At 38.1% G+C, this 17,920-nt stretch overlaps 1 protein-coding gene across 5 annotated transcripts in view; it reads right to left on the reverse strand.

Moving 5' to 3' along the window:
* Nucleotides 1-17,920, reverse strand: part of LOC308060212 (uncharacterized protein C8orf34 homolog) — a 273,979-nt gene that overhangs the window by 238,822 nt on the left and 17,237 nt on the right. For 4 of the 5 annotated variants that reach the window (XM_080378682.1, XM_080378680.1, XM_080378678.1 and 1 more), the window contains exons 2-3: nt 1,745-1,892; nt 662-793 (exon numbers count right to left, since the gene is read on the reverse strand). In XM_080378682.1, the coding sequence (XP_080234808.1) occupies nt 662-793; nt 1,745-1,892 (280 nt within the window). Of the gene's footprint in view, nt 1-661; nt 794-1,744; nt 1,893-6,103; nt 6,117-17,920 lie in introns of those variants that run through there. The other variant, XM_080378681.1, reaches the window with a different exon arrangement.

Below are 17,920 nucleotides of genomic sequence, written 5' to 3' on the forward strand. Positions count from 1 at the left end.
GTATTTACTAGCGTAAAAAAATCTATTCAAAATCAAGTTTAAGTCTCTTCAATGGCCAGTACACAGGAAGCACTATATTTCACTAAGGCTTGCTACCTCTGTTTTTACTACTTCTATTTTACGGGTCATTGACAATATTCCCTTCAGTCACTCTATTTCTATTCTGCCTTTTCTTTCAGTGTACTTTTAAGATTCCTTCAACAACTCTCAGAGCAGTACACCTGTTCTGCTGCCACGGCCCCTGTATCTTGAATACTATCTAGTTACAGTTTATAGTTTTGCCTTGCCTGACCCACTGCAAACAATCTGTTACTAGGACCAGTAACAGCAGAACAGATTTTACACATGCAAAATGGCAATGCAAACTTAAACATCAAATCATAATTGGTATGTGAACATAAAATTGTGCATGATACCCAGATATTCTTCTCTTTTTCTCACCTACCTAGAATTCTATTCTATCTACTGATGACAACATAGGGTATTACTAAATATTCATAACTCAAGTGAAAGTAAAGCAAGATCCAAACTCATCTAACATATATATTCAGCCATTTCAAATGCTCATAGTTTGTATTTTATTTTAACCCTAATTCAACAGAAAAATATACTCTGGGTTTGGAGGTATGCACAAATTAATAATGTAGTGAAGCTTTCTTACATGACTTGGACTCCGGTGAGGGTGGAGAAATGTTGGACACGGCAAGGTCGCTCTTTGACTTTTTAGGCTTTTTTGCATTTACCTGCCAAGGTTTATCGTAACTTCTAAAATCTCTCCTTGTTCCTTTATTTTCTGTTAAAAGAATCGAATCAGGCAGTTACAACATTTGTAGGGTCATTTTTCAAACACTTAATAAACAATTAATCCAGAAAAAATGAAACCTATCAATCTAAACCAGGGTCCGCTCTTTTTGTTCTGCTATTTCTGATTTTTTGCTAAATTTCATGTATTTCTTCCATTTCCTAAACATCAACATTTAGAAATTTATTACTATGTTTTTCATTAAAACCATATCTTATTTTAATTATGAAAAAGTCCTTAAGCTTCATTTATTGTCTTACATGTTTGACTGCCTATGCTTAAAATTTTACACAAACAAAAATCTGATTTGTCAGGCAACTAACATTTTGACTACCTATTATAGTCTGAAACATATCATTAGTGCATTTTTAAATACAAAACCAGCATTCTAATAATAGCTTGTACCACAACATCAAAGCTAAAATTTCTACTTTAGAATCAGAGCAAGTATTTCAGAATTTTTTTTATGTTTCTGAACATCTACAATCATAAATTATTCACACTGGAATTCATAACGTAGTAAGTGTTGGAATGATGAGTATTTAAAAGCGTGTATTATTAAAGAAAATACCTCAATAAAGGCTAATTTCAGACACAAAAACACCACGGGAGAGAAAAGGAAAACAAAGCAAAGAGAGAGGGAAAGCAAAAAGGACAGCAGGGGAATCAAGGGATCTTTATATTTATATGCACCTCCTTTCTCAGTGAGACTGGGATTGTTTCCACCCTGTAACTCTGATCCATACTGACATGACCAGGCTGAGCTGACAGCCAACAATATGTATTAAATTCAGTATCTATTGGACAAACAGGATTTATCGCGCATGCTCAAAATCACATAGTAGTACCTGTTCAGTAGGTATACGTGCATCCAGGAAATCATGAACAAAAGTATGGGAAGATTATACTGGAGACTAGCCCCTTCCAGCATACAGAACATACCTGATGTTTCACTCTCTGCCCAAAGGGCAGCAGAGCCAGACAACGTTCTCTGAAGCTGACTGCGGTTTCCCTGTTTGGACTGAAGATGATCAATTAGAAATGGGATGGGCTGGTCAGGTGTCTCTGTTATCAGCTTGGTCATCAACTCCTTTAGAAAATTAAAACAAAACAAAAAATTAGTGGGATGTTGCACCTAAACTAATATTGTATTTACCAAAAGTAAAGGAGCATTTATAAAGGAAAAGCCTGTTTTCAGCTTTGAAGAAAACAGCTGGAAACACCCATCTCCTCCAAGTACTGCTAGCTTTGCCCTATGAAGTGTTTATGTCTGAGTGCTCTTAGCCTGTACAACATCACCCATCCACTGGAATTTACCCTGAACAACCCAATCCCTGCGACCTGCTCAAATTTACCCAAAACAATCTGAATACTGTTCATTTAACCATTCAGAACAAGCACCTCTTCTGAGCAGCAAGTAACTTCATTTAAACTGTCTCTTGCCAAGTAAGAGAAACACTCTGATATATATCATGTAAGAAAAAATCCAGAAATTGGAGTAATTCATATTTTAGTTGCTTGGCAACACTCTTAACAGAAAACTTTTCTTTTTTTCCCTGCCAAAATGCAGAATTAGTGACAAGTGGAAAGATGTAATCTTGTGCTTGTAATGGACCACAACAAATGAAGGAATTCCACTGCAGAGGATTCTATTACCGAAGGAAAAGTGTAATATCTGACTTGTAATTTAAATAATTTATCTGAATCATGATTTGAAAATATTTTTCTGTCTTAGATTAATAAAAACAAGATGATGAGAACTGAGATAGGTGCATTGACACTATTAATTTTAAAAAAACATGCATGGGTGATAATCTATTAATAATACATTACAAAATTAATGTAGCATCAAAAAACATAAATGGAGATGAAAAATTTTAGAATGCCTATGTGTCAGTGTAAGACAAATGCTACTTGATCACTGTCATCACTGACTTGCTTATCACAGGAAGAAATTATCTTCACAGAAAGAGACCTAATAAAATAAAACAAATTATGGGATTCTTTACTTTATTCTGAGATGCACCAATAAAACTAAAGAACATAATTTCACACAGTAAAAAAAAAAAAAAAAGTGATATTCCAAGGTGATATGAAATTAACTCCTATTCAAAAGGACCACTTTTTTATCTACTGTTCACATAAGACCTGAGCGATACAGACATCTGTGCTGTCCCAAAGCATAATCATCAGTTCTAGTCTGTGACAACAATTAGAGAAGTTAAAAAAACTGTAGATAGAGGCTACTGTTATCTATCTGGAGTAACAAATAAGTTGTGCCAATCCTGTACACCTAAAGTAAAAAAGAAATAACATAGCTGGAATCCTCATAAACTGAAAATAGTACGCAGTTCAAAAAAATACTACTTATTTGTGTAATAAACCTCAAACCGATCTGTCTCGGGCACTTTCAGAGATGTCATTGAAAGTAAATACAACTTCAAGTCAACACAAAGGTGACTCAAATTATGAAGGCTGCCACTTAAGGAAGACATAGCTTTTCACTAGGAGCATTCTGCTGTAAAAGGGGGGCAAAGAATCTGTTGGGGATTTGCTTCTCAAGCTACTCCAAGCAAGGTGTCAATGTGGTCTCCAACTTAATGCAGCTAGGTTCCTGAACTCTGCAGAATGTGAAAAGAACACCACCCAAACCAGCGATAACAACAGCAGTGATAGTAGCTTCAGATAACTGCTCTGTGTAAATCCACATTCACCTGCAGGACTTACCTCCTTTCATATCTTCCTGCCACACAGGCTGTCAGAAATCTCAGAAGTAGTATCACAACTCCATGACCCTCACTGCCTTTGCCCTCCTACCAAATTCTGCCAACCCATCCATCAAGGGACCTAACTCCATCCACCCAGCCCCCAACCCATGCTCTTCAAGCCCGTGTTTCCTTTGAGTCTCTTGTCACCCCCGGCCAACTGGCAATTACAAGGAAATATGTTACCTGCCTGTGTACGGCTGCCTAGCTATGCCATGGGGTGGAGGGTTGAGAGGGGCAAGACAAACAAAAAAAAACAAACCAACAAATCACAGGCACTAACTGTACTTAGTAAGCATCCAGCTCATTTTTTAAGTAAAAACATATGCTTCACTGAAGGCAAAGAGACATTAAAGATTAGGGATGTCTATTAGGGGTATTCTCAGCACCATTCCCTAGTAAAACTGTCTTAAACTTCTGATGAAATTACCCAAAGTTTATTTGATGCTCTCATCTGTTGTTTGGATGACATCTTAATAGACAGCAGGAATAGCATACTGCATGGTACTCTAAATACACTCTTACAAGTTTGGTAAGTTTCAAAAATAGATGACAAAAGTGAAGGTATTAAATAAGAAAAACTAAAGTGTACGACAAGTTACAAAAATAAAATGCCTTTCTGGTTAGCAGCAGTCTGATCTGTCTCACAATGTGCTAAGGAGGCAAGGTTTCACAGGAAAAAGAAAAGGAAAAAGACCAACTAGTCTCAATGAAGCTGCCTGTGCACTAACAGCAGAATAAAAATGGCACAAGATCATTGAAATTGAGATTCATTTATTGATAAGAAATTCAACCGATTAGTTTCAAGTATGCATGAAAACAAATGCAAGACACTGACATAGCTCTTAAAAATATTAACGATACTTTTTGCCTTTTTATCTCAAATTTCTAAGTTTTCTACTTGTTCTTGATTTCACCTAATTCAAATCAGAAACATAAAAAGTTTTGTCTACCTTTATAGCATGTTCTTCTGTGTACAGTATGCCTTGTAACAGCAAATGAAGTCATGGCAGATTGGGTCTCCATGCTGCCAGGTGAGCTGTTCACTACCCACAACCTCTCCCCTCCTACCTTCTTTACACTGCTATGTCTTCCTTTCACTGCATGCCTTTTTGTCTCTTCTGTCAGTGGGACTCCCCTCAGTGTCTACCCTCCAGCTGCCTAACAAGTGAAGAAGCCCGTTCAGACACCAGTAGCTAATTAATTCCCTGTGCACCCAGGAGAGGCACTGCAGCACAAAAAAGGGTGAAAAGGAACTTCCACGATTACTACAAACTAGAGCACTAGGCTGAATACAGTCGTTTCTGCAGCTTCCACACTCTATTGCCCCAAATTAGGTTCTGCCCTGACTAGAATAAAAAAGAACAGGCTGAAAGGTGATATAAGCTCCAGAAAAACTGGCAGTTAACTCCTCCAAGGATTTAACCTTGCACTGTGCAAACCAGAAACGATACCAGTCACTTCTACTTTCTTCTGTAACAGCATCTTTGTATGCTTTTACATTCATTAGTTTTATTAAAATATGTAAGACAGACTGTTTTAAAAGAAACTTGCAAAAGTTGATCTGTGGGTGTTTCCAACGTAGAGATTCACACACATATTGATAAGGCTGCAAAATACATTGAAAAAAACAACCAGGTCTAAACTAGTAAATATATAAATTCTTTATAAAGAGAATAATCTTTCACTATTGTGCTGTCCTGAAGTCCTCTATTAGTTATTCAATGCAGGCACAAATTATAATTTCCTTGTGACTGTCCATGCATTTAATATAAATGAAACAGTGTTCACAGTCTATTAATCATAGGCCCAATTACAAGAAAGCTCTAATTAGCTATGTCTAAACGTACCTATCAGGTTATTAAGTTAATTAAGAGACATTCTATCTTGCCCTATAATTGATAACAGTAACTACACAACAACCCCAGGCTTTGTTTTTAACTATGGCAGAGTGTGCACAGGTTTTGGCTGTATTATGTTCTCATTTCATGATTTAAATTGGATGTTTAAATTAGGTAGAGCGTGTTGCCCTCAGATGCCTGTCTGTCTCTCCTGACCAAAGAGACTAGGTGGCTTAGCTTAAACTACAAGGTTTTGATGGGATACAGTTCCAAATTAAGATAATTCAATACAGCAGGCTTCACATCAACATCAACGGTGATCTTGTCAATGAAGAGGCCAAGGGAGTCTACAGAGCTCCCAGCTAACTAGCTGTGCGTGTCCACTTAGGATAGGAAGAATTGCTCTCCAGGCTCCACTGACTGTATTGGCTATATATCCATTGACTACAATGGAGCTTGGACACATAGAAAACAGGCAGACACCTAAATCTAGGTTTGCTAATCACTTCGTACAGGCTGTAAAGAGCACAAAGAAGATATAAAGTTGGGTGAAAACCTGTGGAAGGAAAGTAAGTTCAATACATTTTTTAGTGATCGACACATTATTTTTCTTTAGAATTCCTTTTTGATTTCTGCAGTAATAAAGCAAGGAAATAAATAAATAAATAAATGATGTATTTCGACATTATTCTTACCGGCTAAAATAGAAGTCTGCAATTCTTAAATGAGACCAGAAAGGTAAACGCCACTGCTTCTACCACAAAAGATTATTTTCTATGGAAGTTAAGGAAAAATACCAGCATCCTTCTTTTGGAAAATAGCTCGGCTTTAAATCTTTTTGAGCCATTTAGAATTAAAAAAGAAACACACCAGACTATAATCAAAATGGACTTCAACATATTTTAAGCATTCATGAAATTATCGCCGTGTCTCCCTATGAAAACAATTATTCAACACAAAGCAAATATCCACATAAAAACAATATGCATGCCTATACCTTACTAGTTGTTTCAAACTAACCAAGGTAGAAAAACAGTTGAGAGCAAACCTCTATAGGATCAGTAGTCCTATTCAGCTTGTTTGTAAAAATACTCAGGCTTTTACCTGAAACTGAATGAAAAACTTTCAACCAACTCTTTCTCTCTTCAAAGCCTCAACACTGCTTACTCCTGCCTCTTCAGCTAGCTGTGCAGCTAAATTTAGTATCACAAACTGCAGTACACAGTGTCAAACACAGCCTGCAAAGACATTAGTCTGGACATACAACTAAAAGAGAAAGTACAAAGCTGGTATGATGGCCCTGATACTATGGTATGGTGCAAACAAAATTCCCCTAAAGGTGGCACTGGTAACGAAATCTACAATATGGAAGTAGTGGTGCAGGTAACGTTTTCAGAAAGCCTCAAACTGCTTTTTTTCACATCTCAAATCAGGGTGATAATGCTGATACACAAAAGTGGTAAACTTTTGAGTCATACAATGAGAATAATAAGAGTGAGTCTGAAAACAAACATAAAATAGTTAACAGTCCTCCTTTAAATGTTCATCTGTTAAATATCGGTACCAATTCAATAACAGACGACCAATTTTAGGGGCTATGTTACCGACCATGTTTAGTGAGACTCTGGAGAGCAGAATGGAAACAACATATTCTTCCCACTACAAACCCTTTGCAAATCACATAATCAGTTCCCAAGTTGGATGAACTAGCCCTATCTGATATAAATCCAACTCATCTATATAATAATTGATAAAATGTGTATCACTGATCTTACTTAGCGATCCAGAAAAAAAAAAGCTTTTGCACATGATGTCTGATGGACAACTGCAAAGTTTCACTGAGAGAGCTCACGACAGTTTATCAAACTCCACCATGCACATCATAACGTGCAATATCTATCTGAACCTCTGGCTGTATTTTTTCACTTACGTATCCTTTGAGGGTTTTTTTTTATTTATCTTATTCTTGATATTTCAAATATCATTGTCCCAAATGTATTATACCACTTCTGCATTCACAAAATAGCTTCAAACACCTTTGCTCTTTGGCTTTATTATTGAAAGATTTTCTCTCTCCGATTCTATCATTTCAGACAAGAATGCTGTCAAAAGGGGGGTCGCTGATAGTAGGTTACTCTAAAACATTAACTGCTTCTCAGTAAAAGAACAAAATGTTAAAGACATGCTCTCAGATATGCCAAGCATGTCAACAGTTATGTTTTCTCCCATGGTTTTCAAATCACAACAATTGCGAACACTTTTTTCAGCAATCCTGTATCTCTGCGTACCAATCTCACACTTGCGGAATTATGCCTAATACATCATTATCTGAACTCAGCAAGGGTTTATCAAACAGGGGTAGTTCACGTTATAGCAGAAACACTGTAAGGTTTCCCTAAAGTGTAATTCAGAAATCGTCCTCAGTTTCCACCCACTCTATCAACCAGTGGAAATTCTACCCTGAAGGCAAGGCACTTCACAGTTCAACAAAGAGAAAATGAAAACTACTAGTTTTCTAAAAGGTCAGTAGGATTTAAATCGAAAGAAATACTAATAGATAAAGGCTAGGAAAGACTGTTACAACCTGGACTGATTTCCTTAAATTACATCCATAAACGAACACTGACTGCACATCACTGCCTTCCCTTAATGCTAACTCAACAGGCTAGAGCTGATTTTTCTCTATCAGCTGAAGTAATCTTTCTCCAATTTCAAGGTCTAAGGTGAAGCCGCCTGTTCCTCTGTGTTCAATGATTCATTACTGCAACTGTTCAAATAATCGCATCATATTTCCAGTTCAAACTTCACTGACTTATCTTCTACTTACCTGGCACAAACTTCTTTTCTTCTGAAGGAGGGCGATACTAGGAACAAAAGCAGTAGGTATTTTTGTGGCTACCTCTGGCGGGTTGACCACAGACAGCAGCTAAGCACCCACCAGCTGTTCACTCACTCCCACCCCCTGAGGAGTCAGGGAGAGGATGGAAAGAGCAAAACCAAGCAAAACTCATGGTTCAGGATAAAGATAGTTTAATAACCAAAGGGAAAACAACCAACCAGCCAACCAAAGTGATGCTGAGGCACTCACTCATCACCTCCCACTGCAAGCCCCCAAGCAACAGCTACTTTCAAAAATTTACCCCCCAGCTTTTATTGCCAAGCATGACATTATATGGTAAGGAATATCTTTTTTCTTATGTTGGGTCAGTTGTCCCAGCTGTGTCCCCTCACAGCTGCCCAGCCCCAGCCTGCTTGCTAGTAGGCAGAGCGAGGAACAGAGATGGCCTTGACCCTGTGCAATGCCAAGCAATGGCCAAAAGACTGGTGTATCAACATTGTTTTAGTACAAATGAGAAACACAGCACCATATGGGCTGCTGTGAAGAAAACCAACTCCATCCCACCCTGACTCAGTACAGTACCACTAGTACCACTCTATAATAATGGTTATTAAGGGTTTATGAGTGGCAATCAGAAGGAGAAGGCTGTACATGAAAAAAACCACAATTGGTGTATTAAGGGATTGACTCAGCAAAGCACTTAAGCTTAAGTGTTTTTTATGCATGAGAAGTAAATAATTATAAAGCCAGGTGCATGCTTAAAATGCCTCGATGAAGTAGATTACTGCTCTGTGCTGCAGAATTGCAAGCATTTCCTTCCTTCCAGGAGCCTACACCCCCCACCCCACCCCCCAACCCCCCTCGCCAAAAAAAAAAAAAAAAAAAAAAAAAGAAGTCTTTTTTAGAATCTAACTATGCAAATGAAGATTGATGGAAATCCTTTCAACTGTGATCCATGGAAAACCTGGACAATACACATTTTCAAGATGTGTTCAGCAACCAACCACACCTGTCAGATGCTCTTTCACCACCACCACCATACACCTCCCACCCCCGATCACTTATCCCAGTAAAATTAAAAAATGTAAATACATGTTTCCAAATTAGACCACACATTAGATACACTACTGATATATTACCAGAGTAAAAACTTATCAGAATTAACTGTTGCATGTTTATCATTTCTCATGTTTTTTTCTAGTTCCTGTCCTCACAGTTTAGGGCAATTAAACTGATTGATTTGTCAGTGATTAAAGAAACTTACTATGCAAGACATTTTATACTTTCCTTTTCTTCCCCCCCCCCCCCCCCCCCCCCCCCTACAGCCATATTATAATATCTAAAAGCACAATACCAGTAGTAGGACATTGATAAATTTGGTCTAGAAATTAAGAGTCCCAATTTCTTACTACTTAAAATCCCAGACTTCCATACAGTTACTCTTAATTTTTCCAACAGAAGACAGAAGGACCTAAATCTGGAGTTGGGCAACAAGTGATGATTTAGTGCAAAGCTAGTTAAAGTCCTAGCCCTACTTAAATGCAGGAGCAAGGTGCACACCTGTCCTACTCACTGCCTGAAACCATGTTACAACCAGGAAAGAATCGTCCCGGCTATAGTACAGAAGCAACATCCCCTAATCCCCCCAATTACTTCACTGCACTGGTAGATACGAAGCTGTGCACTGGGGTTCATTACAGCAACAGTGGCAAGGCCTCAAAGAAAGCCTTGTCAAATCAATTTTTACAGCAAACTCTTCAAAGCCACAAGTTTGATACCCTGGTGCTATGCTCCTCTCTCCCCTATCTCACATGGCTAACTAGTACTCTTCTATTGCACATGTAAAGCATATTCAAGTGAATAGTAAGACTACATTTTTGTAGATAACTGCAATGTACCTAGTGGTAGCATGAATGTAATATGCTTGCACCAGAGAGTCACTGCCTTCAATTATTCCCACGAACTTCTAGTTCAGGTCAGATGCTAAAACACTGCTAAGAGCACAAGCAATTGGAAGAGAAAAAGCTCTGAAAAACCTCAGGGCTCAGCCACACCCCAAATAAATTCGAAGTGTAAGTAAAGATTATTTTCTAACACAACAGTTTCAACACTGCTGAATTTCACAGCATTGAATCTTACTAATATGAAAGTATCAGGCTAACTCAGAAAAAGGTCAGTGAAATATTTCAAAGCAATCTAACATAGATAATGTAAAAATAGGGCTTAAATACAGTAACTTGAATTCCTTCTAGGAACAGGATTTCTGGTCTCATGCAGAAAAAATACAGACGTATGGGGACAAAATATGTATAGCTGAAAATACTGAGTATATTCAATTATTTTTTATTATTATGAGTATATATGTAAACAAGAAAAAAATTCCTGCGTTTAGCATACATTCAACAGAACACATACATTATAATTGTAATAACTGGACAACAGAGGTACATTGTAATTCATATATTCATTAATGTATTCATAATATGCGATGCAAAATCTACCTAAAACATAAATGCACTAATTCCTTCTGTTTGTAAAAGGCATGTATTTGCTGTAAAATTACAATAACATAAATCTGACATTACAGGCTTAGAAGCTTGTGTATCTTAGAAGTCAGAAATACACATCGTCCACGAATTTTCCATGTGAGCCAGTCAAATTTGTATCACTGTGATGGTTTAACTTCAGCCTCACAGCCACTCACCCACTCCCCCCACTGGGATGAGGCAGAGAATCAGAAGAGGAAAAGTGAGAAAACTCATACATTGAGATAAAGCCAGTTTAATAGGTAAAGCAAAAGCAACACGTGCAAGCAAAGCAAAGCAAGGAACCCATTCACCACTTCCCACCGGCAGGCAGGTGTTCAGCCATCCCAGGAAAGCCGAGCTCCATCACAGGTCATGGTTGCTTGGGAAGACAAATGCTGTCACTCCAAATGCTCCCCCCTTCCTCCTCCTTCCCCCAGCTCCATGTGCTGAGCATGACACCACATGGTATTGGGATACACCTTCGGTCAGTTGGGGACAGCTGTCCTGGCTGTGTCCCCTCCCAGCTTCTTGTGCCCCCCCAGCCTGCTCGCTGGTGGTGGGGGGTGAGGGGCAGAAAAGGCCTCGACTGTGTAACCGCTGCTCAGCGACAGCTGAAACATCCCCGCGTGATCAACACTGCTTCCAGCACAAATCCAACACATAGCCCCGTAACAGCTACTGTGAAGAAAATTAACTCTACCCCAGCAAAAACAAACACAAAACCAAAATGACTCTTCATATACATGAAATATTGACATTCAAAATGAAATACATAATTTTTCTCCACTTTTTATTTCATCCTTTCAAAATCCTGTCAAACTTTCCTAAGTTGTGTAACAAAAACTGACAGTGAGAGTCACATTAAAAGGCCTAATATTGTACTCTGACAACTTCCCTGTGGATAGCAGTATTGGAGTGGATACAAAATGATAATATGACATATACATGTCAACAGTTGACATTAAAAATTTTATTTAAAATCTTTTTCTTTTTTTTACAACGTGGTTGGTTGGGGTTTTTTTACACTTCAATTTTCAAAGCTACTGACTGCATGCAAAACCATGGCACCCAACGCAGAACACCAGCAAGTAGCAGAGCTCTTCCAAAGAGCAACTGCTGGAAGAAGTCACTGCGAGTCATTTAACAGCGCATACTGCTAAAAGGAATTTCCCACTGGTAACTGCTCAGCAGTCACCCATGCATCACCCACGCAGCTGGAGAGAAGAAAAGCTCACTGAGGACTCTCAGGTGAGCTGTAGACATATGTTTCCAAATCCTAGATCCTTCACTCAAGTCACACTTTGCCTGCTCGCTGGTTTCCGCATATCAGCCACCAAATGCTCATTTATCCACAGGTCTGTCTACCAGCAGCTATGAAGAAGACTTCTGAGGCTGATCTCGCACATGAACGAAGCAGACAACAAAACAACACAAAACCAAACCAGCAATAATGTATTTAGCATAAGCCTATTAACATAAATGCAAAGATTGGAAGTGCAAGTAAAAAAACCTATACTCCAAGGTCACAGACCTAAGTTTAAAACATCGAATCCTGCCAGTGATCTCTCATAGGTATGTATGTATACATATACATGCAGAGATTTCCAGTAATTAAGTAATCTGCAGTTCTGGAAATTCTAGTTTTATTGGAATGTCCATAGAAATAATGTTTCTGTCCACTTAAATATCCACTTTCTTTAATGAGTCCCTTATATGAGTCCCTTATAATATGTCGACTTCTGAAGTATGAGCACAATCTAATGGATGATTTTAATCTAATGGATTTTTTTTTTTTTTAAGTATGGCTTATTACAAAAGACAGTAAGCTTTTATTACCAGAGTTCAAATAACAATTTCAAGGATGGTGGGGTTATGTGTGACTGTACTAGGAACACTATGGGCCAGTAAAAGATTTCAGTATCTAAACTGAGAGTTATGGAAGTTATCCCTAACTAAAATTGTATCTTGACAATCTCTGTAGTATTGATACCACCAGTTTGACTTGAAAATATTCCAGGTACATAAATGATAAGTGAACCTTTGTGATCTGATGCACCTAAAGGACATGTGTATTTTATCCAAAAACTTCAGGCTCAAAGGTAATCATAAGAAAGTGACCACAATGTGAGTACTTTTCCAAGGCAGCTTGCCTGAATAGCTATGCTATAGCCTCACCTGATCCTCACCTGCAAGGAGGTGACAGATGTGAGTCTAAGCCCTGCAGGCTGAACAGGATACTGAAAATAGGATCTCACAGTCTCTGAGCAAGTGAATAGAAGAGGGATTCTGTGACCATCTCTTTAGACCACATTTTAAATTCAAGATGCAAGCCTTGACCAGTGCTTTTTAGAAAGACAGCAGACCTCAATCTTCTAGAGTGGACAGAGTGCACTAAAAAAACCAACCAAACAAACAAATACCCCACCAAACAACCTGAATAAATAGGGTCTCCCTTCCTGATTAAGGCTTTGGACAGTGCTTTCACATGCAAATAGCATGTGCTTTAACATGCAAATACCTGGGGCAAAACGCTATGAAGTATAACTAAAGTATCAACTGTGAATAGGCACCATTGTACTACATGAGACTGCAGGTGGGAAGTACCAATGAACATTAGGTTAACATGAACAAAGTCCATACCTCTGTGGCATACAAAGTCGTGGCATGTAGCCTTGGCTACAGGAAGAGAGAGGTGATAACATGATTGGCTTTCACGTTTCTAAATAGGATTGGATTAATATAGATAGTCAGAGATCTGTTCAGCATAAAAGATTCTAATTTTTCAAGATTTACAAAATACATCTACCATGTTGGCATTTCACTTTTAAAGATGTAATGACATAAAAAAAGAATTTAGAAAATTGGTTTTCTAAGGCCACTATGGGATCATCTGTCCATGTCATTGAGTCTTGGGATGTAAACGGTTGTTAAGTTTAGTAACTCAGGTGCTAGACTCGAAGATAACAGGATCTACAAGAGATTCCTATGAAAATCACAGAACTGTTCCATCAACAAGTCTTTCAGACCCTGCAAAACCCAATGAAGACTAGACAGACTGGCACCTGAGATTCCTGAGGGGTCTGCTGGAGTTGCTGTTCTCTGACCATGCTTAATGCGTGACCAATACTAGACTCCTCACAAATACAGTGAGGGCAATACCTGCTAGCTGCATATGAGCTCTGGTTCTCATTCAGGATACTGGAACCTAGATACAACACAAGGCTACCGTCAGTCTGAGGAAATTCAAACCCACAGCTCTCACCACACAGGATACTGTCTTAAACTCAAGGCTATGCTCTATCGGTGGAAAGAAACTTTCTAAGCTGCTTCCCACACCTGTGCTACTGCACAGTAAGATAGATAGACAGGCAGATAGATAAATCAGGCGGTGACATGAAAGGGAGCATGATTTGACAGTCCAGCGGCTAGTATTAAACAGCATTTAGATAAAACACGGACACAGTCCTTTGACACTGTGGAGAACTGCTTCAGTTCTAGCCACATTTGAGGAGAAAACAGGCAATTGTTATTTCTTGAAACACTGCACGGCAACACCTGCTTTCAACTCCAGCTTGACACTCTAGATTTGGCTGATGTTTCAGACATTGCTTAGTGGTTTGGCATTTAGTGTTGTGGGTGAGCTCTTGCTTAGTATGTGGGGTTTCTGGATCACCATATTGAGAAACATACTACATCCAGCTAGTGTTCCAATGTAAAAATGCCACTAACAAATCCTGGAATTTCTTCACTGAAATTTTAGCATTTGGCTTGTAACTAAATGTACATCTTTCCTTGGATCACACCCTCAATGATTTTTGCTTTGTTGGCCTTCTTTAAAAAAAGAGGTCTTGAGAATTCCTTTAACTGCCATCACAGCAGTATGAACATTAGGGAACCCCTTTAAGTTAACATCACTTTTACACAACAAAATCCCATTCAAGATATCAAAGCCTTATTTTCAATGGAGCTTTGGCCCGATGAGCATTCCACAGTTTGAAGCCTCTGGAAACAACCACTCAAATGTCTTCCACTGGTTTCACTAGTGCATGCAACTAACATAACATACAAACCACAGGATAACAGACATGATGAAGCTGCAGACAGTCAAGCCCATGTTAGCAGAAAAATTAAAACTCAGGCTATCCAGTGTCCACTAGCAGATGCTCTGCTCTGACAGCTTTTGAAACAAGGCACTGTAGCTCTTGCATTATCTGTAAAAGGCAAATCAGTATTACTTCCGCTGTGGAAAAATGATACAACTAACGTTGTGTCACTACAACATTACATTTACTCAAGTTATGCAGAAAGAAAAATATGAGACTGTTTCTAAGAGTTCTGATGTCCAGATTGTGTAGCCAAAGTTATTAAATATTCTGTATAAATTCTATGCATTTAAATATTTTTTTAAAAAAACTTTTTTTTTTAATCTTGACCAACAATTTTAAACTATTCGCATGGAAGTTCAAATAATAACCAGCAGTTACAGTGACATGAAACTGAGAATGTGAGTTACCAGATCCAAGGTAGGGAAGTTCTAACACAGATTTAATTACCCTGACTTTAGCTGCCTACACAAATTAACCCTAAATTTTCTCAAGTAATGATCACTAAACAAATTCCAATGAAGTTAACAGATGCTCCCTGATTGTTAGAATTTATTTAAATCACGTCATTTGAAGATGTTCCTTCAATACAGCAGCTAAACAATTGTTGGTAATAGTCTAATTACAAGTTTTATTCATACACTTTGAATAGATGAATAGCTATTCAGATATGCATCTTAATTTCCTTTTATTTACCTGTGAGAGATTGACTTGGTCTCATAAGACTTCATACCAACATTGTAATCAGCTTTTTAAATAGAACTAAATGTTTAATATGCACCAATACAACAGAGATTTCTGAACTGGAAAGGTCAGAATTTGTTGCCATAGAAAAGTCTGGAAACTCATTTTCGCCGCAGCAAAATACAAAGGTTTCTTTTATATCTGCAGAATTTTTATATAGCAAATGTGGCTGGAACTCTTTAAGTAAGACTAATGAGCTGTTTTTATAGAGCATTTTAGGAAGACAGAAGGTTATTTCACATATAAGCAGTGGATTGACTTAAAGCTACTTGTACCCTTCCCCACCCCAGGAAAGGACACACTGATTTGCCTTTCACCAGTAACACAAGATGCACAGTATCATGTTTGAATAATCGCCAAAGCCACCGCAGACTGTCTGCAAGCAGAGACCTAGTAGCTCTTAAATGCCTTTGAGAACACACAGTCACGTTCAGTTTGGTTCAACACAGCTCATACTCAGTGCTTTTCTAACTGCAAGTGGAAATGCTAAAAATCTCTTTGTTTACTATTACAAGTAACACTTTTATATTACTGGTTATTTTAACCTGTATTCATTTAGAGGTAGATGATTTTTTTTAATTATCTATACACTTGAACTTCGCCAATTAAAAAAAATATGCAAAATTCACAATGAAATCAGAATTAAAAGAACTGGTCTCCTTAAATGCAAGAATACAGGAATCTTTTGCTATGCAGAAGACATCAGCCAACAGACAGAATAATAAAATTTTATTATGAATGCATGATTTAATAATATTATAATATGTAGCTAAATAACTATGTTAACTAATAGCAAAAAAAATATTGACCAATTTTTTTTCTATACTCCAGGGGATCTTCCAGCATTTTGTGTACTACTATCTACTACATGCGATGACATGATACTGGCAACTATTTCATTTCTGTTGAGTATCAGTGTACCTCAATTTATCTTTGGCCCCAATCGGGAAGACACATGAATAACTGCAGTTCAGCTGGAAGTAAAATCCATCTGTGATTGCTTCCATATGCATTTGTTTCATCCATCAGTTAAGCCAAAATTACTTGTATGATTTTCCCCATCAGCAAGCAAGATGACAGAGAAACTGCTTTAATGACACCTTTTTTTTCTTAATATTATTTTCAAAGTTCTGACAGATTTCTAACATACTTTGCCTTCATTGATAATCTTTATTTCAAGTCAAATCAAAATAGATACTTCTGATGCTCAAAGTGCGGAAACTTCTAAGAATGAATATCCCATCATAACCAAACTAAAAACCAAACAAGGTTAGGCACACAGAGGGAAAAAGACATGCACGTGTCCATTTTGTCCTAAAGAGCACAGGCTTTAAGTACTCAGGTTTAGAATGCAACATAAGCCACGGAGAATCAAGTATGCAACATATTATGAGACACGTAACAAAACTGCTAGGGGAAGGAAAGGTTAACACCGAGTGCAGAACCACCTATGGTCTACATGTCTCCAGCCACCATCCGGGGCTCCCAAACTGCTTCCTGCCGGCACTACCAGGTTCATTGTTCTGCCTGAGCCCTGAGAAGGTGCAGTCACTGCCCCTGTCTCTGTCCAAATATGCCCCAGGCCTTGTGGAAGAACCCCCCAGGCTGCCATCCAGGATTCTTCTGAAAAGTAGGCCCTTCAGTGTCAAGGTTTGAATACATACAGACCTGGCAAGGCTGCGGTGTCTGAATCCAGGAGAACACGGAGCCTACTGAAGATGAGTAACAACCTGCCTAACTGACTGCTGCTACAAAGCAACACCTATACTTGGAAAGCAGGCACCAAGCTTACTTTCCAAAAACATGTGCTCATACTACTTTCCTCCAGGATCCCCTTCACACATTTACTTGCTTACCTAACCTACTGAATTTGTGCTGCCTTGAAATAACACTTAAAATCCATTTGTCAGAAGTTCTCATTTGCAATACGTCTGGACAATTTCTACCACAATAGGGTATCTTTTCCTTGTTGCAGCCAGCAGATGAAAACACAATATAAATATAGCGGGTTTTTTTCAGCAGATAATTGATTTAAATATGTATAAGAAAGGATAACCTATAACATTCCTTTTGCACATCTTGAAGTAAACCGAAGGAAAAAGAAAAAAAAAGACACCACTGTATTCCCTGAAAAGCGTGGAAAGACAAAAAATGGCAGGCATAAGGTGGTAGTCATATTAAGAACAGCACCAATATCTAAGTAACATTTAGCTTTGTTTATTTAAGAAATACTGTGGTTAATTTTAATCCTGGAGGATGCAGTGTCAAAGAGTCAATCTAAACACTTGTATCAGGACA

This window comes from Falco punctatus (genome assembly GCF_963210335.1).
Source record: "Falco punctatus genome assembly, chromosome: 3".
NCBI classification, from domain to species: Eukaryota; Metazoa; Chordata; class Aves; order Falconiformes; family Falconidae; genus Falco; species Falco punctatus.